Source organism: Leptonychotes weddellii, chromosome 3, assembly GCF_054177405.1.
Source record: "Leptonychotes weddellii isolate Sample4059 chromosome 3, ASM5417740v2, whole genome shotgun sequence".
Classification (NCBI taxonomy): domain Eukaryota; kingdom Metazoa; phylum Chordata; class Mammalia; order Carnivora; family Phocidae; genus Leptonychotes; species Leptonychotes weddellii.
Genome location: NC_138371.1, coordinates 8,869,805 through 8,886,612, shown reverse-complemented (window position 1 = coordinate 8,886,612; position 16,808 = coordinate 8,869,805). Strand labels below are relative to the sequence as shown.

Here is a 16,808-nt window from a genome sequence, read left to right as displayed (position 1 = left end):
TCCCCAAAAAACAGTAGCTTTGAAGCAATGGTCAAACTTGTTTTTGTCCAATTTAGCTGTGACTTCCAACCCACCAAAGAGCCTGTAGCCGCTGAAAAGGAAGATGGGAGAAAGGAGAGGTGGCCATCGCCCCCTGGAAGAGCTATAAAAAATGTCTGAAAGATACAGCAGTGAGCAAGAGAGCTCAGAGAAATGCAGGAGTGGAAAGAGCTTCACTCCTATTAGTTGTGAGAAAAGCAGAAGGAGAAAAGCAAGAAAGGGAGAGAGTCCACGCAGAAGGGAGAAAACACAGATAACGGCCCCACATCGCAGAGCAAGTCTACCTTACGGGTAGAGATCCCTGCAAATTAGGTTTTATTTCCAAAAGACTCCCTCCACGTTTCTGCTGAATGCTTGCCCTGCTCCGAGGGACCCCGCCAGCACACACGTCCCCTCCTGTTCAGAGCACACACACATCTCACCGGCCAGCCTCTGTCCAACAGGGGCGGTAAATTACATTATGAAGAAAAACGCCAGTTCTCTGGGCCAAGGAGTAAAGAGATCAGCACTGAGTCTGGGCTATTTACCATTAACACAACAGAGAGAAGGAAACACCAATTAGTACGTTTTTTTAGACTCTGTATTCTTCCTTCTCTAGCCCACCTTACTTCCAGAAAACCACCGAGCTGTATCATTCAGTCTGTCAACATCCTAAAACACATACTGGCTGTACTCTATACGTGAATATTTAAGGATAATTTCAATTTCCCCAAGAGGATTCCCACAGGAGGAATACTAATTTGAATCTTCTTTGGTTGTACAACACTCTCCCAAATTTGCACTTTTGCAAAGCCATTCATTTTCTATAAAGCTTCAAGCTCCTAGAGAAAAGACAAGGGAGTGGGGTGGGGAAGGGGGGACGGCGGGGGGGCGGTGCCCAAGCTAACTGATGCCAGATAGACTTTCCTGGATTCGGAGAGCTTTGTTTTGAAGATTTCCACCTTGTCTTAAATCAAAGTGGCAAAGCAGGTCTTGAAGACTAGTGAACTACATTCTCTACCCAGAAGGTCAGGGCTGCCAAAGTTGGACATATTTAACTTTCTGGGCTAAAGAGCCCACACTGTCCTAGACTGAACTTACGGAGCCATTCACATTTTTAACCAACAACTACAAATGTTTCTCGAGAACTGAGACTCAGCCTGAGACTGGATCTTTTTGCGTATTTTGGCCAAAACAGCTGTTTGCATCCCTGACACCATTTCCACCCCAGACTCAGAGACAAGAGGGATTCATTTTATAATGTGGACCAAAATTACTTTATTTGTTTTTGACGTCGTAAAAGCATCATTACTTAAAATGATAGGCCGCTTTTTCAGTACAGAGATTTGGCAGAAAGGTAAGAGCGATATCCAAGTTATAAAAACCTTAAGATTTATAGCAGATGCCAATAGCCAGGCTACACCCTTATAAACAACAAGGACAAAAATCATTCTCCAGCGATGGGCCAGAACACGGAAGCTGCGGGCCAGGATTAAAGGATAATGAGGATTCTTTTCGTTCAGTGGCACTTATTAAAGTAGGGCTATATGAGAGAAAAATTCCAGGCAGAGAAATGTCTGTACCCTTTCTTCATATCCCAGTGGAGCAAGCACACTTTTGACAAGGAAAGGGTACCCATAAGGAAGGACAGGTGTGCGTCCATGACCTTCTGGTTGGTATCTTGGAGACCCTTCAAGCATGGCTGTCTCGCTTTTCTCCGCACACCAGCTCTGCTCCACACAGAACGTTTCAGGACACAGAATTTGAAGGCTGAACACCAGTGGGTTCATGGAAAATTCTTCCTGTATATCAATCAGAGTTTGCAATCAGAGTCTGCAGGGGTTGCAAGCAGTAGACACCAACTCCAGCTCACTGGAGAAGAAAAAAATTAATCATCAGAGTGATACGAGATTGAAAGGAGATACAGAAGGACCAAGCTCAGGAAGGATGGGGATCAAGAAGCTCCTGGGGTCTATGCAGAAGCACTACAGATCTAGGTGGGCAGAATAATCAGTTTTGGCGATTTCCAGCCTTTTTACCACCCTGCTCAGGATCCCAATTTGGGGAGAAAGTGTCCGATTAACGTAGACAGCAGGATGCCAGAGCTGGAGGAGGGCACACTGACAGCCCCCTCCTTGAAGTACATGGAGGCCCCCACACACGGGAGAGGGAAAATAATTCCCAAAGGTGAGATCAGGGTGCTGTTACCAGAAGATGGGAAATGAAGTTGGGCAGAAAAAACCCACAGATGTCCACTTCAACCGCTACACTGGATAACAGTCTTAGCATTCCTACTTCATTGTTTATTTTTTTCAACTTCCAGAGACATCTTTGTCAAAAACTACAATTAATATTATCACCCAAGCATCTGTGCTACGGTGTCCCATATAAAGAACCATATGGTAACTTCTAGGGTCTTCAATTTAGGAAAACACTTGGGGCTCCAGATGAGTTGATGGAGAGTCTTCTATTAGATAATGAGACCTGAGTAATTCATCACGTTTCTCTTCTTAGGCCGCTGGGAAGCTCAGAGCTGGAGGTTTCAGGCTCAGTTATACTTGCTCTCCTCGGTTTTCAGGTACAACTAAATCCTTCATTATATGACTGGTATTCGAAGGGTTTTATTTCAGTCTTGTTTTAATGTGTCAGTGGTATTTCTATCTTTTACTGAAAAGTACTTCAAAGGCATTTGAATTTCTTTCTTTACTAACCAAAACCAATCTTTCCAGAACTATATAAGGATCTAATACGTAACTGTATTTTCTGAGCTTTTAGATTGGCCAAGAGCTTTATGTTCTACAGGCCAGCATTACCTCTTCCCCTTTCTGCTATAGCAGAGCTAACTCTGCAGCAGAAACTATTTCAGATGAAGTTCTGGTTTTAAAAGGTGCTGGAGATGGGCACCTGGGTGGCTCGGTCAGTTAGGTGTCGACCTCTTGATTTCGGCTCTGGTCATGATCTCAGGGTCCTGAGATCAAGCCCCTGAGATGAGCCTCAGTGTGGAGTCTGCTTAAGATTCTCTCTCTCCCTCTCCCTCTGCTCCTCCACTGCTCGCACTCTCTTCCTCTCACTCTCTCTCAAAAAAATAAATAAATAAAAATAAAGGGTGCTGTAGGAAAACAGTTTAGATTAACTTAGATTAGATAAGAAGGAAAGACAGATAAGTAATAACCCAACTCTGAGTCTGATTATAGTGTGCAATAATTTTCAGAATAGTTATTAATACAGTCATAAACTCTTATTGGAAGGGGGTCCAATGGAGGAGCAATAGGAAACCATCTCCATCCTGACTCGACAGTCTAACTCAGAGGAGCCAGGACGTACACAGTGTTCGTGCCTTCAGGAACCAAATAGATTGGTTGAGAGTGAGAGGTCTAACTCATTGGTTTACAGCCACTTTCTGGTTAACTCCATATACTTATAATGCTAAAAATAATCAGATCCCGTAATTCTGCAGGAATGGGCAGAGCTAAGGAGACTAGCAGCATATCTGGGAAGGTAAGTGAAGCTGCAGATCTACTCCCAAGAGGACCAGAAAACATCTACAGCATGCTTTTGAGTGGTTTGGTATTGGTTTTTTGGTTTGGTGTTTTGTTGGTTTGTTTTTTGTTGTTTTTGTTTGTTTGGTTGGTGGAATCAGGGATTCTTAAATTTGAAGGTATTGCCACCATTGAAGATGTCTTTCAGTTTAGGTTTCCTGAAATAACATTTGAGCATTTCTTCATAGGCTGATAATCTGCAAGGAAAATTTTGAAAGCCATTAAATTAAAAACTACTCTCCATCCTCTAAATTTCCCCCTTTTGGAAGCCATCTGTGCCAATGTTTGGCAGTAAAAATGCCCCCAAATGAGCCAATATTATGACAATGAGAAATTTCCACCTGCCTGGCATAGGCTATGCAGGAAACGGTGCTGTGGATTTAGTGAAAAGTCAGAGAAGCCTCCCACTTGTGCCTGGAAGCCTTCCCCTGGGCTCAAGATCAGCACGTGGCAAGCACAAGGCCACTTGTGGTTCCCATGCTTCTGTGTGCCCTGAAGAGAAAGGGCGATGGCGAGTCCCTGCGCCAATCACACAAACTCTGACACACAGCTCCCTAGAAAGAGGGGAGAAGAGCTGGCTTCCAGGCACCTGAAGATGGGCTCCCGGAGTTGTGCCTGCAAAGCAATGAATGATGCTAAGCAAATAAACATAGTCACACAATCTTCTATCGCCTTGGCTTTTAAAAGTCAGAAGACCAAGAACCTCATCCTGATTCCAAGGACTACATGAACTTTGAATTTAGCTTTCCCACCAGCCAAACGAAGGAGCTGAACTGGACCAGAGTCCCCAATCCAAGTATCCCAGGCCCATCAGCTTATGGGACTTAGTGACACCTGATCTAGAAGGCCTGGGACAAGCTGGAGGCCACTTCCCCGTCCACACAGAACAGCGCCGGCTGGTGGTCACTATGTCAGAACCCACTGTGGCTTAAACCTCCCATTTTCTAAGAGAATCAGAAAGTCCAGATTTCCTTATAAACTCCTCTAATTTTTCAATCCTGGAAACTAATTTGTCAAGTTTTTATAGACACTGAAGGTGCCAAAGGAAATATTTTTGTAAGCTAGAGCCAAGCCTCAGGCCCACAGTTTGTCAACTTAAAGAAATTCAAGTTCTGTATTAAAGCACTCTGGACTGCAAAGGGCTGCAAAGGGCTGCCTTCTCTTCTCCCCTCACGTGGAAATTCACGGGGCACTGGCATCTCAAAGGCTACAAGAAGTTCTGCAGTAAACCAGACTCACTTCATTTCACCCACTGCTTCCCAAACTAAAGACTGAACCCTCTGTGGCAAGACTCATGTGAGTAGCTCACTAAACTCATGCTCCACGGAACACACTTCGAGAAACACCAAAACTCTATTATCCACCCAGTCCTAAGATGCTACACGGCTATTCCTAGTTCACCCTTTGGAATTGAAATGCGGGGAAGGAATTAGTATTTACTGACTCCCAGTATTTGTCAGTTACCGTGCTAAGCTCTTTGTAGTCCATACCTCAATGAGTAGTCAAGAGCTAAATGTTATTACCCCCATTTTAAAGTTGAAAAAAATGCAAATCAGAGGCCCTGAGGTAACTTCTAATAAGTGAGGCAGCCAATCAAGATGTTGAACACATCCATCACCCCCAAACATTTACTCAAGCCCTTTTCAAATTCTTTCCTCGCATCCGATCCTCAGATCCACTGATCTGCCTTCTATCACCTTATGTCCCACCAGCAGTAAGAGTTCTAGTTCATCCACATCCTCACCAGCGCATGGTGTGGTTGAAATTTCTTTAATTTCAGCTCTTCTAGAGTTATGTGGTGATATCTCACTGTGGTTTTAATTTGCATTTTCTCCATGATTAATGATGTTCAATAGCCTTGTGTGCTTATTTCTCGTCCATATAACTTCTTCGCTCAAATTGTTTGGCTTATTTTTTTTTTAATTGGGTTGTTTATCTTCTTACTATTGAGCTTTGAGAGTCCTTTCGATATCCCGGATACAAGTCTTTTCTTACAGATATATGATTTGCAAGTATTTTCTCCCAGTCTGTGTCTTACCTATTCATTCTCTTGTCAAAATCACTTAAGGGGCAGAAGGTTTTCATTTTGATAAAGCCCCATTTAATCAAATTTTATCGATCATGTTTTTGTTATTGTTCTGAGAAATCTTGGCCTGATCCAAAGAAACTTCGGGGTGTAATAGACCTGGGCATTGCCTTGATGTTAGGAATGTTTATGCTGATGTATAAAAAGTTACAAAGATTTTCTACTGTCTTTGTCTGGAAGTTCCATGGTTTTAAGGTTTTGCATTTAGGCCTGTGATGAATTTTGTTTTTGTATGCCAGATGTATGAAGTAAGGATTAAAGTTTGGAGTTGGTTGTTTTGCTTGGGGATATCCCATTGTTCCAGCATCGTTTGTTGAAAAGACTATCCTTTCTCCAGCAAACTATGTTCTTTGCACCTCTGCTAGAATTGTACACACTTCTGATCAAAAAGCGGAATTCTCACAGAGGCCTTCATTAACAGCTGCTAAAACATAAAACATGCATACCCCTAGATGTAGCAATTCCTGTCTAAAGAAATACAAGTGCAAGTACGTAAGGACCTGCCTAGGGAGTTATAACAGTATTATCTACAGGCAGGAGAACAACAAAAGAACACAGACATGCCCCAGTTACGCCTTGATAGAGGAAGGACTGAATAAATTGTGGTCCAACTCTACCACAAATTCTATGCAGATACTAAAAGGAATGAGTTGGGGCTACGTTAGAGCAGCCCCCCCTTATCCATGGGGAATATGATCCAAGACCCCCAGCGGATGTCTGAAACCACAAACAGCAGCACACCCTACATATGCTGTTTTTTCCTATTCATACATAACTGTGATAAATTTTAATTTAGTTAGGCACAGTAAGAGATTAACAATAACTGATAATAAAATAGAACAATTATAACAATATACTGTCATAGAAGTTCAGTGAATGTGGTCTCTGTCTGTCCCTCAAAATATCTTATTACACTGTACTCATCTTTCTTCTTGTAATAAGGTGAAGGATGTAGGCATTGTCACGTAACCTTTGAGTACTACTGACCTTCTAATGATCTGTCAGAAGAAGGATCATGTGTTTCTGGACTGTAGTTGACTGCAAGTAATTGAAACCATGGAAAGCAGAATCGTGGAGAAGGGGCAGCCACTGTACTGACCAGAAGAGATATCTAGGAATCACTTTATAAAGTGAAAAAACAAATGCATAGTAATACATATATAGTATGATTATATTATTGAAATACATGAGACAGACCTAAATTTGCCTCTATATGTTTGTATATGTTTGCACAAACCTGGACAAAGTTGTGGAAAAATCACGACCAGACAGATCATATGAGTTTCCTTCATGAGTAGAATGGGGAAGAGAGAAAGGGACAAGCTTATTAACATACTTCCCAGATATCTGATCTGTTACCTTGTTATCCTAGGCAGCTATTATTTTGTAATTTTTCAATCAAATTAGGTATAAAATAGTAGCCATGACATGAAGCAGATAAGCCATTCCATTTGACATCCATACAACCATTTGGAAAAAAAAAAAATTCCCATTGTTTTGTTGGTTTTTTTTTTTTTGGTGCTTGGCTCAAGTACTCAAAAGAAAATTCTAAAGTAAGTGTTACAGACTGAATTGTGTCTCTCCAAAAATTCATATGCTGAAGTCCTAAACCCCAATACCTCAGGATGTGACCCTTCTTAGAAACAGGCTCATCGCCGATGTCATTAGCCAAGGTGGGATGGGACCGGAGGAGGGTGGGCCCCTGGTGTCCTTCTAAAAAGACACACCCAGGGAGAACGCCGCGTGCAGACCGGCAAGGCGGCCACAAGCCAGGGGACAGCTAAGATTTCCGGGAACCCACCAGAAGCGAGAAGGGAGGCACGGAGCAGACCCTCCCTCGCAGCCTCCGAAGAAACCAACCCTGCCCGTCGGCTTGATTGCACACTTGGGGCCTCCGGATCTGCTGTTGCCGAGGACGCCCAGCCTGCGGGGCTTTGTGATGGCGGCGCTGGGGAGCGAACGCACTAAGCTACGGAGAACTTAGGCCCGACACAAACCAGCCACCCACCAGCAGCAGGGCCCCCCGGCCCCGGGGACCATCCCCCCGCCCCCCAGCACACTCCGAAAGGAAACGCGGGCTCCACGACCCCCACCATGGGTGGCTCGGGCCCGGGACGTCGCCCACACCTGGGCATCAAAGCAGGCGCCTCTTCCTCCCGACAGCTCTGCTCTCCCTGCCCGGGCCAGCGGGCCGTATTCACTCCTCCCGGAGGAAGAGAATGAAAGGAGAAATGGCATTAAAAACCCGGAGAGGCTCTTCACCCGCCGACCCGCCGACCCCAGGGCAGCCCTGCGCGGACTCAGGCTCCTTTGCACCTTTTGCCGTCTGAGCCACCGAGGCCACCGCGTGGAGAACAGCAGCCCCGCCCAGGAAAGCAAGGGTGACTCCTCGCGACATTTGCTTTGGGTCTTCAAAGTGAGTTTCGCAGTAGAAAGAGGTTCTTCGTTAAGATAATTTACACGGTTACCAAGTGAAAAATGAAAACAACCCAGAGTATCCAACCAGATGCAAATAATCATCCAGACCATCATGTGGGGCTGCCCTGAATAGAATCTAAAGTGAACCCCCCCTTGTCCCTGCTGGGGAGAGTCAGTCACCAGCGGGCCTGTTACCCAGAGACCCTGCAGAGACTGACAACCTGGACCGTTTTGAGGATAAAACCCTAACCTTCCCTTGGCCTCCACCTGCCTGGGAAAGTATCGCCGAGATCCACCTTAAAGCAAACTATCTTTCACATCCCATAATTTTAATGACCAAAGTTAACTGCCTCTTGAAGCACATTTACTGTATTTTCCGAAGGCGCTCCCTTTAGCAACACAAAACCCGTTTGCCGCCGTTCCTGGGATGTGGACCAGAAGCAGATGAGGGAGAAAGAAGCAGTAATTTAGTTGTTTTATAATGTCTGTTTTCATTTTTTCTGAATCCACTGTAAATAAATTCACACACTCGGTATAAAAAGAGCACACTAGAGAGACACGTTCATTTTGTCCCAGTTTATGAAAGTCAGGCATACCTAGGCTTCCAGAAATACAGAGAACGCGGTCAAAAGCAATATGGTTTCATGAGTGCATTAAGTTTACTAGGGCTGCTGTAACCAATTACCACAGACGGTGCTGCTTAAAACAACAGAAATGCATTCTCTCATAGTTCTGGAGGCTGGAAGTCCCAAATCAAGATGCCGGCAGGGCCATGCTCCCTGCAGAGGCTCTTAGGAAGAACCCTCCCTTGATTCTTTCTTCTAGCTTCTGGTGGATGCCAGCAACCCCTGGCATTCCTTGGCTTGTGGAAGCCCAACTCCATTCTCTGTCTCGGTCTTCCCAAGGCTTTCCTTCCTGTACCTCCTCTGTGCCTTCAAATCTCTCCTTAGAAGGACTCCTGTCACTGGATTTAGGGCTCCCCTAATCCAGAGTGACTCAACTCGATTATATCCTATTTTCGAACAAGGCAACATTCCCAGGTAGCGGGGTTAGGACTTCAGCATATATTTGGCGGGGAGGGGTTCCCTACTGGAACCTCCCTTATCAAAGCAAGACCTCAGTGGCAGCCACTGAGGGAAGAGGAAGGAGCTCCGGGCCATCAGGCATGGGAGAGAAGACCTCAGCAAGATGAGGACCCCAAGTGGCACCAGCATTAGGGGAGAGAGCTCCCCTGAGACTTTGGAAGCACTGAAACAGGCCAAAGGCACAAAGCCAGTCTGTGTCTGATTCCTGACACTGTCCTCTTCCAGTTCTTGGCCTGAGGGTTTGGACCTGGGGAAGACTCTGATGTTGTATCACTGGTTGGCAGCTGAACTGGGATCAAAACTCCTTTTTAAGTTAACATAAAATGATAGGAACTAATTCCACTAGACTCCAAGGACGTCTTTGGACGACGACCTCAACTATTTCTTCGTGCTGTACTTAAACAAAGCCTCCGTTGAGATGTGGGGCTCCGGGGGAGGGGAGGGCTGAGTGAAGCACACGGCAGTGTTACTGAGCATTTCTGGACTACTTTTATTTGCTGACCACTAACGCCTCCCTGCATTGCCACTATTCGCTCTTTGTGGAGTCGAACAGCTCTGTGGAACGGAGCCTGATTCCCCAGTCTGTCCGGGACTGACTCTTCCAGGACCCAATTTACAGGATTGATTTACACAGTAGCATGGGAGTCACTGGAAGGGGGGGGTGGGGAGGGAGGAGAGAGCCGATCTGGAACATCAAACAAAATGCAAAAGTTGCCTAACACCCCAAGATAACCCAGTACAGTCAACATTAAACAGCCCAATTTAGGCAATGGGTAACCAGGGGGCAGAGGTGTTTCCAAGGCTGACATTTTGCAAGTCACTTGGTGGAGATTTCGCTGACAAACTCAGAGAAAGATCCAATGATGGCAATCGGGAATTTCAGCTAAAGTATGACATAGCAGCTTACTTCCCCCAGAGGTGTGAGCCACCCAAAGAGGGTAGCCCTTGTTGTCACAAGCAACCATACCACTGCCACAAGGAAGACGAAAGCCGCCTCTGGGCCACTGGGACCACCACCGCTATAATCCTAGCTCTTAGTAACAAGAGCCCCAGGATGTGGATAGCATCGTCTTATCCTTTTGCACTAGAGAAGTGGTTAAGAAGTAAGTTCTGGGGCGCCTGGGTGGCTCAGTCGGTTAAGCGACTGCCTTCGGCTCAGGTCATGATCCTGGAGTCCCGGGATCGAGTCCCGCATCGGGCTCCCTGCTCGGCGGGGAGTCTGCTTCTCCCTCTGACCCTCCTCCCTCTCATGTGCTCTCTCTCTCTCATTCTCTCTCTCAAATAAATAAATAAAATCTTTAAAAAAGAAAAAAGAAAAAGAAGTAAGTTCTGAAGCCAGACCACCTGGTTCTGATTCCAGCTCCGCCCATTTCTAGCTGTCCAACCCTGACCAAATCATTTCACGTCTTTGGCTTTCAGGGGGTTTTTGTTGTTGTTGTTGTTTTTCACTACAAAATGATGATAAAAGTGGCTATGGCAGATAAACGAACTAGATAATTCAAATAAAACTTCTTAGCACAGTGCCACACACACAGTGTGTGCTCCACAGAATCGGACTGCTGTCATTACCTTCCTTAATCTGTGTTCCTTTTGTCAATTTGGTCAGCCTGGGAAAGTGTCATATCTGCCCAAGTCTTCTCTCCGCCCTGTGGGTCTGGTCTAATGGTCTCTAGCTGACGTTCTAAAGGGTTCTTCAGTCACGTCTCAGGGGAAAAGTGAAAAGGGCATAATAATAGAGAAATAAGTCTAGAACAATCCCCAGGCCAAGTGAAGGTGAAATCTACCAGCTAAGGCTAGGCAGAGAAAGGACAAGGTAATCCTGGGGGACAAAGTACTCTTACCTAAAATCTCCAAAGTTTTATCTCCAGTAAAACTTAAGTTTTATTTACTTGGACCTTTTTGCCAGCCCAAAGTTTCACCAGAAACCAAAGAAAGCAGGATCTGGTCTTCTCCCTACCCTCCCTCATTGCACCACATTTTGAAGGTGCTGATGCTCGGCCACTGAACAAAATGAGAATAAAAAGGAAAGTGGTGAGGGCAAGAGAATGATCCAGGCTGAGAAGCCAAAAGCCAGCTTTATGGATAGAAGTTCTGCATTTTCTGGATCTGCCACGGAAAAATTTCAATCTCAGGGAAGACAGACAAATGATTAAATTGGAACCTTTAAAGAATGTCTCATAAGGGGCACCTAGGTGGCGCGGTCGGTTACATCTCTGACTCTTGGTTTGGGTTCATGTCACGATCTCAGGGTTGTGAGCTCGAGCCCCGCATTGGGCTCTGTGCTCAGCACAGAGTCTGCTTGAGATTCTCTCCCTCTGCCTCTCCTGTTAATTCTCTCTCTCTCTCTCCCTCCCTCTCCCTCCAATAAATAAATCTTAAAAAAAAAAAAAAAGAAGCCTCATGAGAAAACAGTTACATACTGACTCCACAATTAGAATTTGCTAGAACCTGCTTCTCATACACCTTCCTACTATCACGTTCCACGCCATCCTTGTGAGAACTACACCTCAGGCAAGGATCTGTTGGCCTCCTTTGTCTCAAACTCTGCCTCCATTCATTTTTCTTTTGCTCTCCTCCTTTCCTGGCCTGCAGAAAAATGTATCTGGAAGCTCACTGAAGACATATGCTCTGGGAAAATACACGTTTCTATGGCTAACGTCTCCTCACTCTTGTATGGATGAGTCTGTCGTTTCTAACGGATTCTCCTCTGCCCGAGATTTAAGACAATTAGGAAACTCATGCAAATTTTAAAATATCGAGGCCAGAAGTAATCTCATCTCTATGTTAAAAAACCAATACATAGCCCTTTTCTACTGAAAAGTCCCCTTTACTTCTCTGCGAAGAACCTGTTTCAAATCTGCTTCTTTAAAAATTTATAACTCTCCCGAGTCCCTCCAAGAAAAAAAGTCCACTGTGTAATATAGAAGGTGAAGAGGGAAGAACTCATATTTATTCATTTTTAAAAGTTGGGGTGGAAATTTAAATCTTCACATCCCTTTTGATCCTATTATATTTTTAATGGCAGAAGCTCCTAGCCAGGGCTCGAGTGGGATGCAACAGAAGTTTTAACATTCAGGGGAGCAGATGAACTTGCCGCGGGGTGTGTGACTGAATGAGAAATGATCCAGCTCAGCCCTGCTTGGGGCAACAGGTCGCTCTGCCCATGCTGGATTTGGGTCAAGCAGCTACACCTCAAATCGGGAAACATCAGCATCATTTTGTTTGGCAAAGAAGTGAGTATTGATAGTGATAATCAAACCCGATCAAAGATGTCCTTTTCTGAGCAAAAAAGGCTGGTTGCCAGCCCCAAATTAGCTAGAGAGTGACTGTCTGGCCTGAGCAAGATTCTGCCACGCTCCCAGGGCCACAGAGCCTTTGAAGAGGCATCATCTAGCTCATAAAATCAATTAAGAAAAGATGTCATTCTATTCTTCCCTCGCCTCTTCTGTTTCTAGGTATTTGTACAATAAATTGGTTCCTGAGCCCTTAGTCCTATTAGGAAGCTCTGGGAATGCTTCCTTGAAGGATTTTCTGCACTCCAGCTCATCTAAATTGAAGTCTTGCATTAAAAATTAATGAAGAAAAAAAAATTAATGAGGTTGTAGGAGAAGGTTAGGATTTGTGTAGGAAGGGTGGGGCTATAACTTCATTCACGAGTGGGACTTATCATTTATCTCCCCATTGAACACAATTTCCATCACCATCTCCTTGGCCACAGAATCGGGGCAAGATAAAGTATCCCATTCACTAAGGAATCGGAAACCAACGTTCCTATATGGTGGTGCCTTGAGTGCAACAAGGAGAAGAAAAAATCCCAGACACAAACAGAGACCGTGACAAACATAACCACAAGGAATGTAAATAAAATATTATTACACGCAGCTCACTCACCACCTCACCCTCAACAACTCCCTCGCTCAGAAACAAAAAGTAAAAGCATACAAATTGTGTGTTTTGAAAAAAGAGTCGAGCTGCTGTTTGGAAAGAAGCCACGACTATGAAGATTTTTTTTTCTCCATTTGGCTCACTTCAATAATCGCAAGGCTTGAGCCGAACCTTTAAAAGAGAACCGGGTTTGTTGACTAATTTAAATTGGGGAAGCATGAAGGTGAGCCTGGTGTTGGGAAGAACCTTCCAACAGGGATTTGATCTTCGTCAGTGATAAGACATGTTTACCTGAGCTTTCAAAAGCCCAAACCCCGGCTCTTTCAACATGACACTTCAAAATGAAATAAATGCATTGCAAGCGCAAACTGTAATAAACCAGACTCGAGCCAAAGGCACATGTGTACATTTCACAGAAGAGCCAGGAGGACATTTCTAGTAAAGGAACGATTGCCATGCGGAACGTAAGCCAGAGCTCTTGCCTGCCAAGGGTCACGTGCTCCGGAGCACACAGGAGTCCTTAAATGAAACAGGCCGGTAGAAATAACTTCAAGAGACAAAATCCACAAACTTTGCAGAGGCACAGAGCCCCAGGCCAGAAAAGCCACTTCCAGGAACTCTGGCCTCATCTCTCCAAGGACTTCTAAGACCTGTCCTCCTCACTTGGATGGGGGGACCTTCCACCCCATTCAGTCACCCCTTCCTTTAGAATAGAAGCCATGCCCTGAACCAAAGGGGGGATTCAAATGCACAACTGGTAACTGGTGTTACTGCCAAAATACATTCACTTACCTCTGGTCAATCATTCAGAGCTCAATGTGATACTCTCTTAGGAGGATGAGGAGGTTAGAGGTTGGTCACCCACCACCTTGTTCCCAAGGCTAAAAGTCCCTTTTCTTGTTTAGTCTGTTTGAGACCCTGGGGGACTGGCCTAGTGTCTCAGGTTCTGTTAATATGAACCCACTCCCCACAAATCCACAGGCCCCAGGGAGGCTTAGAAAGGGATGGGATGGGGGAGGCATCTGTTTCTGCTAAATGCAATGCCCTCTGCAGGTTAACCCTCAATATGAGAACTCTCAGGCAAAGGTCAGCCTCTCCCAACATCTAAGGGACAGTCTGCATTCTGCATTTGGAGCTCTGAATTTTCATTGAGAAAACTCCCAAGCCAGCCAGGGCTCCTGGCCTCCACTGTTCTAAGACTTCAGACCCACTCAGCCTCCAATGGTGCTCTATTTTACCACTTAAACACTTCTTCAAAGTTTACTACGAAACAATGTGGCTCTGAGTCTGCCAAAAGTTTCACTGCAAGATTCAGTGGATTTTATCTGGCAGAGTAGCTGCCCTCTCTCTTGAGAATATTTGTGAGCAAAAGGCAGTCATCAAACCTTGCAGTCTGGGCAATTCTAGGGTCCCAAAGCATCACTGGAGGAACTCCTTTCCATAAACATCCCTCTTTTTCATTTTGACCCCCTTCCCAACACCCCAACTTCAGAATCCAAATTAAAGGCAGTCTGTCATTTCAGTAGACAGCACTGAAAAACTTTTGATGGGATGACCCAGAGCGTTAAGTATTCCTGGCTGAACTTAACTTCTGATTTCCAAAATATATGGGGGAGCTGAAGTTCAGGGAAGATGAAAGGAGAGCACCAACAAATAGGAAAAAAATGAAATGAAATGAAATAATAAAATGCATATCGTGGCCAAGCCAAAACAAGTTTGATATTTCCAAATTATACTGGCAAATGGATGCTTTCACACATCATTTGCTCCGTCTTTCCGGGAGACAAAAAAGAAGAAAAAAAAAATCTGGATGCAAAAACCCTAACCCCAGACCAGTAAATTGTGTCAGTGGAATGCAATCTAAAATTGCTGGTCAGAAAGTGCAACCTTATATCTATCAACACGCACACAAACACCCGAAGCCAAAAGTTGTAACGCCCGAAGCGGTGCATTTGTCAATTTATCACCCCCTCGCCCCCGTCGGCTGCCCGGCGCTGGGGTAAGCTGACAGCATCCTGTTCTTACCCAGGCGTCTCACACGACCGCTCTGGGTAAATCCCCGCCAGGTGGGCAGAGGCGCCCCCCTTCCGCTCCTCCGGCCGGGGCACCTCCTCCTCCAGGCTGGCCCCCCGGCCGTGCGGGTGCCCCTTACCTGCAGGCGCTCGGTAGCCGGCTGCCACATCTTCCAGCCCGGGGTTTGGCAGAGGAGACGCTGGCGAGACTGTGGATCGCGCCAGGGGGGCGAGGGGCTGCGGTCCCGCTTTACATCTGGGGTCGGTGTGCGCGGGAGGTGCGTCCGGGAGCCGGCCGCCGCCGCGGGGTGGGCGCTGGGGGCCGCGAGCAGAGGAGGCGGCGCCGCGCTCGGCTGCCGGCAACTTGTGGGCACGGCCTCGCGCCGGCTGTCCTGGCGCAGCTGCGAGAGGACTGCGCAGCTCCGCCCGGGCCCGCGAGCGCACGGCGGCGGCGGCGGCGGCGGCGGCGGCGGCGACCGCTCCCTCCTCCCCCGCCGCCGCCGCCGCCGCCGCCCGGACCTGCGCGCTCTGAGCATGCCCGGGGCCGGCGCCCTCCCCCCCCGCCGAGAGCCAGTACCCCGGGGCCCCAGATCCTGCCTCCGGCGGCCCTGGCCACCCCCCAGTCCCCGCGGGAGCCCCGGGCCGGATGGGGTCCGGGAGAGGGGTCAGGCTGGCTGGGGAGGGCCGAGCCTGGAGCTCGGGGGCTTCCTTTGTGACCTGCCGGGCGCTGTGGTGCGCCACAGACTTTCCATTCACGCTTCCAGGTACAGTTAACTGAGCAGCTATTATGCTCCGGCCCTATACCGGGTTCTGAGGGATACAGCGGCGCAGAACAGAAGGCAGGAGAATGTTCCCCCTCCCCCTGAGCTTTCATTTGAGTTGGGACGTCGGTCAGTGACCCAGAAGATACGTGAAGGGGTACTGGGTCAGGTGCTGACAAATGTTAGGGAGAGAATAAAACAGGACTGATGAGGGAAGAAGGGGAGAGGAGAGCTAATTTAGATTGGGACCCTGGAAATGTCTGGACTAAGATCCAAAAATGGACACGGTGAGGGATGGCATGCTGGGCAGAGGACTAGGGTGCCTGTACCTGGGTGAGGAGGGTGAGCACAAGGCCCCCGTCCCTCGTCCCTTCTGAGATCTGCCAGGGGCTGCAGGAGGCTCGAAGAACCCAAAGCTAGGGGCCACTGTGGGCTCCCAGGCCTGGAGGCTCACAAGCTAGTGTTCGCACCATGACGTAACTACTTTCCTAAACATGGCTCTTGCCATCCTCTTGACAACCAGGCAAGATAAGTATTAAAATATCCCCATGGTATGGATTAGATAAATGAGGCTTGCAGAGTTTAGGTCACTGTCCAGGTGACACAGCCAGTGAGTGGCTTAGAGTGTGCACACTCAGATGACCTCCAGGCGAGAGTTCTTGACTTAGCATCTAACTCCTCTGACCGTGGAACGCCTGGGAAAAGGAGCAGCCATCTGGGCCTGGGGGTACGTTGGGGAACTTGGCAGGATGGAGAAGCTAAGCTGAGCCTGGAGGGCTGATGGAGTATGGGCAGAGAACATGGTGGGAAATGCTGAGGGACAGAAGAGCACAGTATATGTGGGGGCCCAAAGCTCCTGAGAGGCAGGGTCCAGGGAGTAGCGGGGCTGGCAGGGGAAGGCTTCTGATAACATACGGCACGGGGACATGTGCACAGCCTGAGTCCTGAGCCACCTGTGCACTATCAAAATTAGCACCCGATGTCCAGAAGGATCTGTGCTATCT

General features: G+C 46.9%; 1 protein-coding gene across 3 annotated transcripts in view; it reads right to left on the bottom strand.

Annotated features, from left to right (window-relative positions):
• The window catches only part of PID1 (phosphotyrosine interaction domain containing 1), a 194,940-nt gene extending 179,463 nt beyond the window's left edge, over window positions 1-15,477 (bottom strand). The window contains exon 1 of one of the 3 annotated variants that reach the window (XM_081813456.1): window positions 15,184-15,477. In XM_081813456.1, coding sequence (XP_081669582.1) covers window positions 15,184-15,213 — 30 coding nt within the window. In that variant the 5' untranslated portion in view covers window positions 15,214-15,477. The remainder of the gene's footprint in view (window positions 1-15,183) is intronic. The other 2 variants (XM_081813455.1, XM_081813454.1) reach the window with 2 other exon arrangements.
• Between the last annotated feature and the right edge of the window lie 1,331 nt (window positions 15,478-16,808).